General features: G+C 40.4%; 2 protein-coding genes across 2 annotated transcripts; both read left to right on the plus strand.

Moving 5' to 3' along the window:
* Positions 1-375: 375 nt before the first annotated feature.
* On the plus strand, positions 376-1,320 carry LOC115457173 (olfactory receptor 1019-like). The gene has a single exon (XM_030186596.1). The coding sequence runs from the start codon at positions 379-381 to the stop codon at positions 1,318-1,320; it is 942 nt and encodes a 313-aa protein (XP_030042456.1). The 5' UTR covers positions 376-378.
* Positions 1,321-7,836: 6,516 nt separating this feature from the next.
* On the plus strand, positions 7,837-8,817 carry LOC115457174 (olfactory receptor 481-like). Its single transcript, XM_030186597.1, has one exon. The coding sequence runs from the start codon at positions 7,837-7,839 to the stop codon at positions 8,815-8,817; it is 981 nt and encodes a 326-aa protein (XP_030042457.1).
* Positions 8,818-14,447: the final 5,630 nt, after the last annotated feature.

Genomic DNA, 14,447 nt, shown 5'->3' on the forward strand with positions numbered 1-14,447 from the left:
TGTGAGTAAGACAAAGAATCTTAAAGAGATCTTGAGAAATGCCTTTGGACATCTGTCTTTTTCATTCGCAGACAGAATCCCACACATTTCTCTCTTCTGTAGTGTCTCTTTAGGTTCCCTATTCCAAGGTATCCCATTGCCATTAATTCATTCCTATTCTCGTTCAACCTTTTCATTGCTTCTTTATATTTCTTTCTTTCAATGTGTTTGTCTTTCTGGCCTTATTTCAACTCTAATTCATTATTTCTATTTCTTTTCCTAATGCCAACAGGGTCATTAACCTATATTAACTACAGAATAAAGTTGGTTCTACTTTATAAATTAATATTCCTGATATATAATTTCTCTATTTTTCTGCAGATATTTTTGATCACTTGAATGGATGTAAGGAATCAAAGTTCAGTAAAAGAATTCATTCTTCTGGGACTTACAACCCTGCCAGATTTAAAGATTGCATTCTTTGTGCTATTTTCTCCTGTATATTTTATAACTGTGGTAGGAAATATAACCATTATTGTTATGACCAGAACTGATCCTCAACTGCAGACTTCCATGTATCTTTTCCTCAGCAACCTGTCTTTCATAGACATCTGTTTTTCCTCCGTTGTCACCCCCAACATGCTCGTCAACTTTCTGTCAGAAAACAGACCCATTTCATTTTACGCTTGTGCTGTGCAACTCTTCAGCGCCGTCGGTTTTGGGACAACTGAGTGCATCCTTCTGGCAGTGATGGCCTACGATCGTTATGTAGCCATTTGCAACCCCTTGCTTTACGCCACCATTATAACCAAGAGGAGGTGTCTACAGTTGGTTGCCTGTTCCTATCTGGGTGGGTTTCTTCATTCAACAATCCACACTGTCGCCACCTTCCGACTGCCTTTTTGTGGCCGGGAGATTCATCATTTCTTTTGTGATATCCCCCCGCTGCTAAAACTTTCCTGTTTTGATAGCCAGCTCAGTGAAATTCTGCTCTTCACCTTCATTAGTATTGTGGGATTCAGCTGCGTTCTAATCATTGTTCCATCCTACATCTACATCATTTCCACCATCCTGAAGATCAAATCCACAGAGGGGAGGCGTAAGGCCTTCTCCACCTGTGCCTCTCACTTCACTGCGGTTTCTTTACTTTTTGGGACTGCTATCTTTACCTATATCAGACCCCCATCTATGTATTCCCAGGATCAAGACAAGGTGCTTTCCGTGTTCTACAGCGTGATTATCCCTATGTTAAACCCTTTGATCTACAGCGTGAGAAACAATGAAGTCAAAGCTTCAATCAAAAAAATACTGGGCAGAAAACATTCACGTCAAAATATTTAAACAATGAATTACAGTGGTTTTCAACTTGAGGGCTATATGTAAGTGGTCAGGCTTGTAAGTGGTCAGTTACATTTTGGGATAATATTCAGCCCATGCCAGTCAGTTTTTTTAAAATACTGGCCCCTACAGCATTCTGTGGCGTACCATGTCTTGGCATAAACACTGATCATGCACTGCCAAAGTCTGTGAAAACAATCTACGACCATCTAAACTTCAGGAGTTCACTAAAGACCTACTTATTCAGAAAAGCATTCCCCACCGACATAAATTAGATGCATCAACTCTGCAACACAGCAAACCTTAGACTGTACTGGACACTATATATTCCTTCCTACTCTCGATCCCTATGTACCTGAATATACCAACCTACCCGACCTAACATCAAATTGTATTTGTTTCCATACCGGACTTGCCAATCGCCTTTATGGTACTATGTAAGCCACATTGAGCCAGCAAATAGGTGGGAAAATGTGGGATACAAATGCAACAAATAAATAAATAAATTTGATGGTAATTTAAGTGGGGCTGACAGCTAGAGCTTATGTGGGCCTCATCTGAATATTGGCTGGGACCCACATTAAAAATAAAATTGACCTGTTTCCCTCTAATTCCCCCTCCCACCCCCAACTGCAGGGCCCTTTTTCCCGCAACTTAGTAAAAGGACCCCTAAGTTTGTTAACTATATATAATGACATGGGCTATACCATTGACATTTCCTATAGAATTGAAAATAACAGCTCACCTCTATAACAAGGTGCCTATATTTAGATGCTTGTAGGACACCTGATATATGAAATTTGTTCTAGAAATGAAAGTAGGCGCCCGTTTTCCTTTAAAGTAGAGTAGCATAATAAGTCAAATACATGTGTTGAATTTAGGCTTGGTTCTGAACAGCGGCTCTTGTTGGCGCGATATTTTTCAGCTGTCTTCTGCTTTTGATTGCTTTGCTTCCATACGTATGATGTTTCATTCTCAAAACATCAGCCAGAGTTTATATTAACTCCTGATGCAAGCTTTTTAGCTGAAACATGGTGACTGAGTTGGGTCACTTTAATAAAGGCTGTTTTGACTCTCACACCATTTTATGTGTGGTTTTTTTTACACCACCCTTTGCTTTTTCTTGTGTTGCTCTGTGGAGTTTTGGACTTCTCTTAGGTTTTTGCACTCCACACTTTAAGAACAAAAATTAACGCACAGTATTTGCAAAGATTGTACAGTAATTGTCGAGGGCATGACCAGCAGGTCCTCTATAGTTACTGACATGTTCCGTACCACACACTATGACTGATTGCAATTAGTGTGGATGTCCTTAAAGTATCCTCTTGAGGAGGTCGTAAATTCACTTGCGTTAACTGCAAAGTGACAGCCTCTGGTAAGGACTGGGCTCTAACTGGACTATGCAGTCCTCACCCATTCAAAGTACACAACAGGAGAAATACCTCTACGATGAGGAAACACAGTAGTCAAAAGTAGAGGCTGACAAAGGACGAATCACCACCGGAGATGTAAATCCAACAGTCTTTATTATTATTCTAAAAAGAAGGACCCAACACGGGCAGTGTTTCAACAAACGCAAGCGTCTACGTCAGGGGTCAAACAGTAAACTCTTAATGGAGCATAGGATCGCAGTCCTGCTAAAGTTTAAAACTGTAGACCTTTCACAAATACTGTGGTAATCAAAGCAAGCGGCCACAATGTTTCCAGATAACACCCATCTCACTCTATTTCCAGATTCAGGACTGGGGTCATACTGTTTCCATCATATGTAAGATTTTAGCACTCAACAGAGAACTTTATATGATCACAATACTTTCAAACTACGAATTTGGGGATGTGTGGAGCCAAAATACCAAAAATCTTTCCTCCATCTGAGAGAAAACACTTACGGGTCAATATTCAAAGTGATTTACCAGGCCAGAAACAACTCCCAGCTAGTTAAATTACTTGTTCTGAGCTAACTGGTCATTTTCAGAGGCACTTAGGTCCCTTTTACCAAGCTGCAGCAAAAGGGGGCCTGATATGGTGTTGGTGCATGTCAAGGCCCTCTTCTGCTGCAGCTGGTAAAAGGGAAGTCTCGCTTTCCTACAGGAAATGGCCAGGAAGCAAGTAAAGCACTTGCCGTGTGGCCATTTTGGGGGCAGCCCTTACCGTCATCCATTGAGGTGGCAATAAGGGCTCTCACACTGACTCAGCAGTAACCGGACAGCGCGCGGCTCTGCCCAATTAACGCCGGGTACACTCCAATGCTACAAAATAAATAAATTTTTGCAGCGCCAGAAATGACGGCACGCTAGAGGTGGAAAGTACAGCCGGGTTGCTATGGCAGCCCAGCAGTACTTCCTGTATAGCGAGCGGTAAGTCCGCATTGGGCTTACCACTGCTTAGTCAAAGGAGTCCTTAACTGGATAGTGCCACTGAAAATGTCTGGTTAATGCTGAATTCCAAACCGATTATTTTGGGGGCATTCCGGGGGTGGAGTCAGCAGTTGGCCAGTTAAGTGCTGATATTCAAGACTCCTTATGCTTCGTCCTTCCCCTACATCAGTCCACAATCCTGGAATGTTCTGCCACGACAGCTTAAGGAGCTCGTCGACCATCATCAGTTCAAGGAGACCTTAAGGCTTATCCCCCTGGCTACTCCTCTGTTTAACCTCTATCTCTTGCTGGCTCTTCACCCCTGTGCCATCTCTGTATTGAATTGTATCCTCTTGACTTAATGTAAGCCACATTGCGCCTGCTTATGTGGGAAACGTGGGGTAAAAATGCACGAAATAAATAAATAAATAAATAAATAGTCACATTTAATCGACCAAGGTAACTGTATAAATAGAACCTCATACAAGTCAGTCCAATCTTTATGCAGAGCATCACTGCCAGTTAAGGTGCCCTTTTACTAAGGCGTGCCTAAAAGTGGTCCGCGCTGGTGTAGGCTTGTGTTTGGTCGCGTGCTGGTCCATTTCCTCAGTGCACCTGGAAAAAAGGCGCTTTTTTTATGTTTAAATGATTTTTATTGAGTTTTTTCATAAAACATATACATTCAACACTATGCAACATACTCACAGCATTGTAAGTCTCTGCAACTAACAACTGATCTTCCAACCCTTTAACCTTCCATACCTTCCATCCCCTCCCCCCTCTCCCCCCTCCCTGGTTAATCTACTACCCCCCCTCCCCTCCCCCCCCCTTGGAGGTAACTCAGTCTCTTAACCTGTTAACCAAGTCCGTGCTTTCCTTTTCACATATTCAATAAATGGCCTGGTGCTCTAGGAGTCAATGTGTCCAAAAAGGGGCCCCACCTGTGGTAGAATCGATTCTCTCTGGCGGGGGGTTGTTGTTTTGCTTCCAACCTTTCAAATCTCATAAGCTGTATCATCTCCCCTCTCCAAGACTGAAGCAAGGGGGCTTTCATGGACAACCATGATTTTAAAATGTTTAACTTGGCCACAATTATGGCTCGAAAGCGAAAATAAAAAGGCGCTTTTTTGTGCAGGAAAATGGACATGCGTCAAAATTAACACCGGTGCATGTCTATTTTTGGGCTGAGACTTTACTACCACCTATTGACTTATCGGTAAAGTCTCAAGTGCTAACCGGGCGGTAAGTGGCCACCGTGCGTAACTGCTGATTACTGCTGGGTAAGCACCATATGGTAGAAAATAGAAAATATTTTCAACCGCATGTTTTGGGCGAGCGTCAAAAATGGAATTACTGACCAGGGCACGTGGTAGCCGGGTGGTAGTGCCAATTTTATGCACATTGGATGAGCGTAGGTGCCTACGCACTTTTGTAAAATGGCCCTAAGTGCTGAATATTGCACATAACCAACTATGGTTTACCAGGCTCCGAAACCCTGGAAATTCAATACTGGAGTCCAGACATGGCTAGGCATTGAATTTCCAGGAATAATACTGGCAACAGTCATCAAAACGCTGAATGCTGCCAGCTGAATAGTGACGCCTTAATTTGTCATTCAACTGAAGGGAAAATATCCCTAAATTACGACAACTAAGAGAAAGTCATCTACTTAAGCCCATATGGAAATATTGTTTTATTATTATTTTTCATATAAAGGTGACCCATGCAAGCATAAAATTAGGGATTCAAATTTTTCAACCAGGAACTTTTTCCACCAATCTAAAGAGCAACTCTCGTGAATTAGCTAATAGAAGAAATCCGCTTGAGGCTGGTTGGTAATTAAGCGACAAGAATTGACTAACTGTATTTCCAAGGAAAATAAGAACAACTTTTAGTATCCTTTCCTATAAGTGATAAGAAACAGCTAGTATTTTATTTTCCTCAGGTATGCAGATCTCATTAAGGATTCTTTTAGCCTCATTAGCAATTTAATTCCAAAGTAGAACACTAACCTTTAGAATCATCATTATCAAAGTAGAATGGACTCTTGTCCTCTAGGCCTTGGGGCATTCATCCCAAGGAATAAGTATAGAGAGCCTATTTAAGATGGGTATAGAGGACTTGACAAAGCACTCCAAGGGCTCACTTGGAATCGACTACTTATCTCTGATATCATTGCTTTCTGTACGTTCTAACTCTTCAAAGTAAGAATTTATGCATTTCTCAGTTATTGAATTAGTGAAGTAATGATAGTAGTCTTACTGGTGAAAATGCATTCCTTCTATTGGGTGACTGTACTTGCTCTCCATTAAACTCTGCTCCATGAATGAACAGCAGAGAAGAATACCCGAGCAATAAAGGACCATTTTCATAGAGGAAGAAGGTCTGTATACTATTTTTCCCTATATTTAACCATACTACCATGTTTATCAATTTAAAATGTTGTAAACGTGTTGCCTATGGGAATAGTCCTATTAAATAACATAAAGTCAATGTCTGGCATGAATATGGTTGTTTCTATCATGTAAAGATGCAGTTGCTTGTAAAAAACAAACAAACTCTGAGACCAATATGCATAGGATAAACACAAAGGAATCTTGTGTAGAAGGAATGGATCCAAAGGATCTTAGTGGAGATTAGGTAGGAAAGCCAATACTGGGCAGACGTCTATGGTCTGTGCCCTGATCGTGGTTGAACAGACTTGGATGGGCTGGAGTGGAACTTTTCAGGGGCTTTGACAACAACTTCAGAAATTTTAGAACAAGCCCAGTGCCGGTCAGACTTCTATGGTCTATGCCCTAAAAATGTAAAGGACAAATCAAGATCAGATATATATCTGAAGTATCACATCATACCTTATGTAATGAGCTTATCTTGTTGGGCAGACTGGATGGACTGTACAGGTCTTCATCGTCCTTCATCTACTATGTTACTATCACGTAATTATTCATTTAAGTTTGAAGGTTAACCAGATCACTTCTCTGGTCAACTTTTACAACTTTCAGAAGACTTATACAGTTAAGTTGGACCTCTGAATTTACAGTTCTAAAGGTAACTGGATAAAACTGTTCAGATCATATAGGACAGCTATTTCTGTGATCCAACTTCACTGCATAAAATTAACTGGATACCGCTTAATATCTGATTAAATGTTTCAACATTCCCCTGAAACACCTCTTCACCCTTCTCCACATAACCAGATACATTTTGGGTGGCATCGCAATGTTTGCCCCAAAGTTATGCTTACTGTGGTCATTAGCATTCAACTTTAATTATTTATGCTGTCAAAACTGAAATTAACCACATAAATCATTTCAAAGATCAATGCCTCTAATACTTTGTCCAATTATCAAGCAGCATTTGGATGGACTGAAAATGGAAAAAAAAAAGTAGGCTACTTCTAAATTAAAAGTATCTAAGGCATAAGATAACTCTAACTAAAGAGTGAGAAAAAGAAAACTTTCTAGGTTAGACATCATTGTCACCATCTGAGTTAATTTGGATAGATTTGGTTGCTCAGGCTCTTAAGACAGATCGCAATGTCTTTCAGTTTCTCTGCGCCAGAAAATAAAAATATTTTCTAACGAACGTATCGGATGTGAGCCAAAAATGAAATTACACAGTAGCCAGGCAGTAACTCAGAAATGATGCGCGTTGGGTGTTCGTAAGCACTTGCACAGCTTAGTAAAAGGACCACTAAGGCTGTATGTCGACAAAAAAGGCTAAGGGCTCCTTTTATTAAAACACAGTAGTGATTCCCGCACGGCAAATGTGACGAAGCCCATTCAGTTCCTATGGGCATCATTGTGAAGCACTACTGTGGCTTAGTAAAAGAAGCCCTAAATCTCTATTGATCTTTTCTGTTTTTATTAAAGATACATTTTAAAATCAAATTCCTGTACTGTCAGGACAGAAGGTTGCTTCAAATTACAAGACCCCTCAAGTCATTAGGTTCATGGGCTCAAATGTCAGCAAAGAAATTTGTTCCTTCTCCGGAAACAAAATTGAAAACCGAATGCATCCATTTGAAAAATTATATATATAATGTATTGATGTGTAAACGCTCTGTATACATACCTTTTGCATGAATATGCATTTCCTGTGTTCATTTCTCAGATATTTACTAACTGAAACTCCAAAGCAGATTATCAAGACCAAGTGAATGGAGCTGGGAAATCAGACCACTGTCCGAGAATTCATTCTTCTGGGACTCATAAATCTTCCAAAACTTAAGACTTTACTCTTTATGTTTTTTGTTGTTGTGTACATTATAACTCTGGTGGTTAATATTGGCATTATTTTTCTAACAAGGACCGATCCTCAACTGCAGTCTGCTATGTACCTATTACTTGGGAACCTGTCTTTCATAGATATTGGTTTTTCATCTTCTGTTACTCCAACCATGCTGGATGCGCTCCTTTCAGAGAAAGCCCCTATTTCCTTCTGTGGTTGTGCTATACAGATGTTTAGTACAGTTTCATTTGGGACATCCGAATGCATACTCTTCGCAGTGATGGCCTATGATCGTTACGTGGCCATATGTAACCCATTCCTCTATACAGTTATTATAAGCAAGAAATTGTGCCTCCAGTTGGTGGCATCTACGTATTTTAGCGGACTTTTACATGCAGCTATCCATACCGTGGCTACCTTTCAACTGAACTTCTGTGGTTCCAATGAGATCTACCATTTCTTCTGTGATATCCCACCATTGTTAAAACTCTCCTGTTCCAATACAAGAGTTAATGAAATTCTGCTTTTTATCTTCCCAAGCCTCTTTGGGGGTGGCAGTCTTCTAATTGTTCTTGCGTCTTACATCTACATTATCTCTGCCATACTGAGGATCCGATCAAGTGAAGGGAGACGCAAGGCCTTCTCAACCTGTGCCTCCCATTTTACCGCTGTGTCTTTACTCTATGGTTCCACTATCTTTACTTATGTTAAGCCAACTTCTATGTATTCTGAGGATCAGGGCAAAATGTTTTCTTTGGTTTATAGTGTTGTGATCCCCATGTTAAACCCTTTGATATACAGTGTAAGGAACAATGATCTGAAATCTGCAGTCAAAAAAGTAATGTACCGGAACCTATTTTCTCAAAGTACTACTTTTAATCATAGATTTTGTAGGGGGGTAAAACAATAATAAAATCATAAGGTTTTGCTTGATGGAAAGTGATCTTTCCCTCTAGTAACATGGTGCATTTTGAACTGCCAATTCGTGTTCTGTATAACCTTGATACGAAACGTAAGCATCAGATGAAGATCTTTCATTTTTATTTTGTAACCTTGCATTTTACCAATATCTTTATTGCTCATGGGTGTTCCTTCTGTCACAGATATTAACATTATTTAGCTCTTGAGGAAGTGGAGGAAAATTGTGTACAAGGATTGGGAAAATATATGGCTTCACCTGGACACGTGATCTTCAGTTTGGAAGGCAGTCACCTTCTAGAAAAAGCTACTCTGCCTCTTAAGAACCTTTTAAAAATAGCCCTTTTCTACTTGTGTCTTGTATTTCTGGTAATCTGAGTTCCTGTTTCCTAACTAGTCCAACTGGAACCAGCTCAGAGCAGACTTTAGCATTTCTGCTCACTTCTGGGCTTGTTTCCTGTTGCTTCAGTATTGTTCTTCTCCAGTTGTGCCATAAGAAAACATTTATAAAAACAAAATGAAACAAAACGAAAAATCTTGCAAATATCCCTAGTTACAACCATGTCTTGGTTTGCAGAGGAAGCCATACCTGCATTACTAACAGACCAATCAGAGCGAAGAACAACATAAAATGTCATCAGGAAAGTGGAGTATATGAGGCCATAGATGGAACAACCAAGGCGGGCTTAGGAATCACAAGAAGCAAATCTTTGGGTCATGAATAAAATATTCGCTTTCTGTGATTCCTGAGTCTGCCTGGTTGTTGCATCTGTGGCCTCATACACTCTCCACATACCTCACACCTGCGTTACTGACCAACTAATGGCATTAAGAACTTCATTCTGCATATTTTCCTTATATCTTCAGTCTTTCCTAGCAGATATAAATACCTGATGTGAATCAAGTTTCTGATATCCCATAATATTCTTTCATTAATTTCATCCAGGGCTGGTATCTTATTCTCATCCCCATCATTTTTCAACTGAACCCAAAAAGGGAAGTGCCCCCCCTTGCATGGTCATGTGGTAAGAGCAATCTTACCGCATGGCCATGGCTATTTTCAGCTATTTTTACTCGCCTTTAGCACAGGGCCCTCACAGCTTAGTCAAAGGACCCCATAGTACCAAGATGATCAGAGGGTATATTCAGTAACATTCTGTGCTTTTTGCCTCTGACAATCCTGCTGTCCCATACTTATCTGATTAGCAACACCTGATTATTGGAGAACAGCATTCAGTTATTCTGACTAATTTCCACCTCAGTATCCTTCCTATATGCTTTGAAGTTCATATTAACCTAACCACTTCTCTTTTAGAAGTGGAGTGCAAGAGTAGCCTAGAGTGGAGGAGTGGCCTAGTGGTTAGTGCAGTGGACTTTGATCCTGGGGAACTGAGTTCAATTCCCACTGCAGCTCCTTGTGACTCTGGGCAAGTCACTTAACCCTCCATTGCCCCTGGTACAAAATAAGTACCTGAATATATGTAAACTGCTTTGAATGTACTTGCAAAAACCACAGAAAGGCGGTGTATCAAGTCCCATTTCCCTATTTCAGATTCTACATGGATTGTTGCTAGTGGAGGAGTAGCCTAGTGGTTAGTGCATTGGACTTTGATCCTGGGAAACTGGGTTCAATTTCCACTGCAGCTCCTTGTGACTATGGGCAAGTCACTTAACCCTCCATTGCCCCTGGTACAAAGAAAAACCACTTTGAATGTAGTTGCAAAAACCTCAGAAAGGCAGTATATCAAGTCCCATTTCCCTTTTATACATTAAGGAGCCCTTTAACCAAGTGATGGTAAAAAGTGGCCCGTGGTGATGTCAGCATGTGTGGAAATGTGTGCCGAAGCCACCTTTTACCACAGCGGGTAAAAGGGCATTTCTCCAATAGAGGTAGCACATGGCCATTTATTGACACAGTCCTTCCCATCTCCTATTTAGGGGCAGTGCTGCTCAATTACCACCGAGGACGTCTACTCTCCGCCCACTGGTGCTAGAAAATAAAAGCTATTTTCTAGCAACGGAAACAGCGTGTGACAGAACCGGAACTAGCATCGGGGTCCTGGGAGAGTGTGGCAGAAGGGTTGGTTTGTGTTACATTTGAATCCCACATTTTCCCACCTAATTGCAGCCTCAATGTGGCTTACATTGTACCGTAAAGGTGATCGCCAGTTCCAGTATGAACAAATACAAAGTGATGTAGTGGTAGAATAAAGTTGATGTGTGATAGACACACTGTAAGGGATGTATAATGTGACATCTTTTGCGTATATGAAAGGGTTAAGGCCTTGATTGGATAAGGATTTGGCTGTTGGGATCATCATTAGGTTGAAAAGGAGCGGTGAAAGTGGTGATCCTTGTGGTACTCTACAGTCTGTTTTCCATGGTGAAGATATATTCGAGTTTGATTTCACTTGACAAGTTCTAGTTGTTAGGAAACCCTTGATCCAGCTTAGTACATTTCCATCAATCCCGAAGTATTCTAGGATGCTTAATAATATATTGTTGTTTACCATGTCGAATGCATTAGACATGTCGAATTGTAGGAGAAGTGTGCTTTTGCCTGTTGCTATTTGTTGTTTGAATTTGGCTAGTAGAGTGATTAATACTGTTTCGGTACTGTGGTTGGAGAGGAATCCTGATTGTGATCCGTGTACTATTGTGAATTTGTTTATGTAGTCAGTAAGTTGATCCTACAACATGAACTTTATCCTTTCACAGCATCACCTTGTATTTGTTTACTCCGGAGTCTGCAAACAGCTCTCCGGCACTATGCCAGCCACATTGAGCCTTCAAATAGGTGGAAAAATGTGAGATACAAATGTAACACTGGCTCCCAATCAAAGAACGTATCAACTTCAAAGCCCAGACTTTAATCCACAAGATAATACACGGAGAATCTCCGGACTATATGATAAATCTGATCGACCTCACAGCAAGAAACAATTCTGTATCCTCGCGAAAGTACCTCAACCTGTAAAGGTCTCAAGTACAAAACTTATTATGGATCCAATTTCTCCTTCCTGGGCAGCCAACTCTGGAACGCTCTCCCTAGACCTATTCGAGCAATCCATGACCACCTACCATTCAGGAAAGCACTAAAAACCTATTTATTCAAGCAAGCCTACCCAAAAGACCCAGATTAATCTTATGAACCCATCTGCCTTACATATACGGAAGAGAAAATGACATTGACCCAGACTCTATCTCCCACCTTACCTTCCTCTCTATCACTTGTCTCTATCTACCCATCCATCCTATTACTATGTTATACTTAATTTCATACTTTACATAACAAAATTCTGTGTTACCTATTACTATGTAAGCCACATTGAGCCTGCTTTTAGTGGGAAAGTGCGGGATACAAATGTAATAAATAAATAAATAAAATAAAGGTGTGCCGAAAATGGTCTGCACTGGTGTAGATGTGTATTGGATGCAAGCAGGTACATTTTTCAGCGCACTTGTAAAAAGGTCTCTTTTTGGGGGGCCGAAAATGGACATGCGGCAAAATAAAAACTGGTGCGCTTCCATTTTGGGCTTGAGACCTTACTGCCCACCCATTGACCTAGTGGTAAGGTCTCAGGCATTAACCGGGTGGTAATGGTCTATGTGCATACATATTCTGATTACCACCCGGTTAGCGCCATGCACCACAAAATTTCAAGTCCGCTTAGTGGATGCAGTAGCCAGGCAGTAGTTTAAAACTGAGAAGCATAGGATACGTGTAGGCACCTACACGGCTTAGTGAAAGGGCCCCCATAAAGAACAGGCTATGTATTTCCAGAAAACAAGAATCTTATCGAAACCAGTAGGAATTTAATTTGGCCCAGATGTTCACATCTCATGAAAGATTATTTCTTGTGCAATATTATTATTATATCATACTTCTATACCACTAAAACCTTCTCGATAACATAGGGATCTGTGGAAGTGTTCATAGCTGGATTAAGGGCTTTCTATCCTCTAGAACTTACCAAGTAATCACCAACTCAGATTTATCACCACCTTGGAAAGCTGTTTGTGGAGTCCCTCAAGGCTCACCCCTATCTCCAACACTCTTCAATATTATGATGATCCCACTGGCCAAGACCTTAAGTAAGTTAGGACATAACCCGCACATTTATGATGATGATGTTACAATTGATATTCCCTTCAGATATGATTTGACCGAGATCTCTAATGAAATCAATCACTGTCTAAATACGATGTACTTTTGGGCAACTTCTTTCAACTAAAACTAAATGCTGACAAAACGCACTGCCTAATACTATCATCTCAACACAACAAGTACAGACCTTCAACCTTAATCACCCCCACCCTTAACCTCCCCATCTTAGAAAGCCTTAAAATATTGGGAGTGACCCTTGACCGCAACCTTTCGCTTGAAAGCTAAATAGTTTCCACAGCGAGAAGAACATTTTCTTTGTGGTGGAGTTTAAAACGAATAAAAACTTTTTTCCCGAGAGAGGTATTTCGTCACCTAATACAGTCCATTGTTTTATGCCACTTGGATTATTGTAATGGGGTTTACGCAGGATGTAAAGAGCAACTAATTAAGAAATTGCAGACGGCCCAAAACACAGCGGCCAGATTAATTTATGGAAAATCCAAATTTGAAAGTGCCAAACAGCTCCGAGAGAAATTACATTGGCTTCCTGTCAAGGACCAAATCACCTTTAAAATCTGCTCCCTAGTTTATAAAATTCTATATGGTGAAGTCCATGGCTACATGCTTAATCTAATCATCCTACCTCCCAGGAATGCATTGAGATTATCCCGTTCATATCTAAACCTCCATTACCCAAACTGCAACGGACTTAAGTACAAATCCACGTATGCTTCATCCTTCTCTTTCATCAGCTCGCAACTATGGAATTATTTACCAAAGACTATGAAAACCATCCAAAACCATCTAAATTTCAGGAAATCACGACCATGTTATTTGGACAAGCATATCTCAAGGACTCAGCATGTGTCTCCTCTGCTTGATACACATCAATCTAGTGACAATTTTGGACTCATCCACCCTTCCCTCCTCTCTCCTTCTTTCCCTGCTCCTTCCGTCCCTTCTCCATCCCCCCCATTATTACTTAAGTCGGTTTTCTGTTGTATTAACTTAATTTTACTGCATTGGCGTCTGCCTCTGCGGTGCGCTGTAAGCCACATTGAGCCTGACGCTGTTGGGAAAATGTGGGGTACAAATGAGATAACAAGTAAATAAATAAAACGACCAGTTCTAAGCAATTTACAATTCAAGAAACCAAGCAACAACCCTTGGGAATTACATAGACATAAACAACAGTATATTATTATAATAGAACAGAAGCCTTTTGATGGCTCACTAGCAATACAGAATAAATTACTATCCTTTCTTCCATAGAGAATATGTCCCATGGAATCAGTAGAAAAAGCCTTTTTAAGACACACATGCAGTAGTGAGCAAAACATTCCATGGTCCAGTTGGAATCAACTGTTTATCCTGGTGTTTCAACGGTCTTTGTTCTTATCTTCTTAGTAAAAAATTGTTCATTTCTAAGTTATAGGGTTAGGGTACCAATGATGATAATCTTACAGGTAAATGGGCATTTCTTTATCTAAATGACTGTACTTGAAATTCATAAC

This window comes from Microcaecilia unicolor, chromosome 14 (assembly GCF_901765095.1).
Source record: "Microcaecilia unicolor chromosome 14, aMicUni1.1, whole genome shotgun sequence".
Lineage (NCBI taxonomy): Eukaryota > Metazoa > Chordata > Amphibia > Gymnophiona > Siphonopidae > Microcaecilia > Microcaecilia unicolor.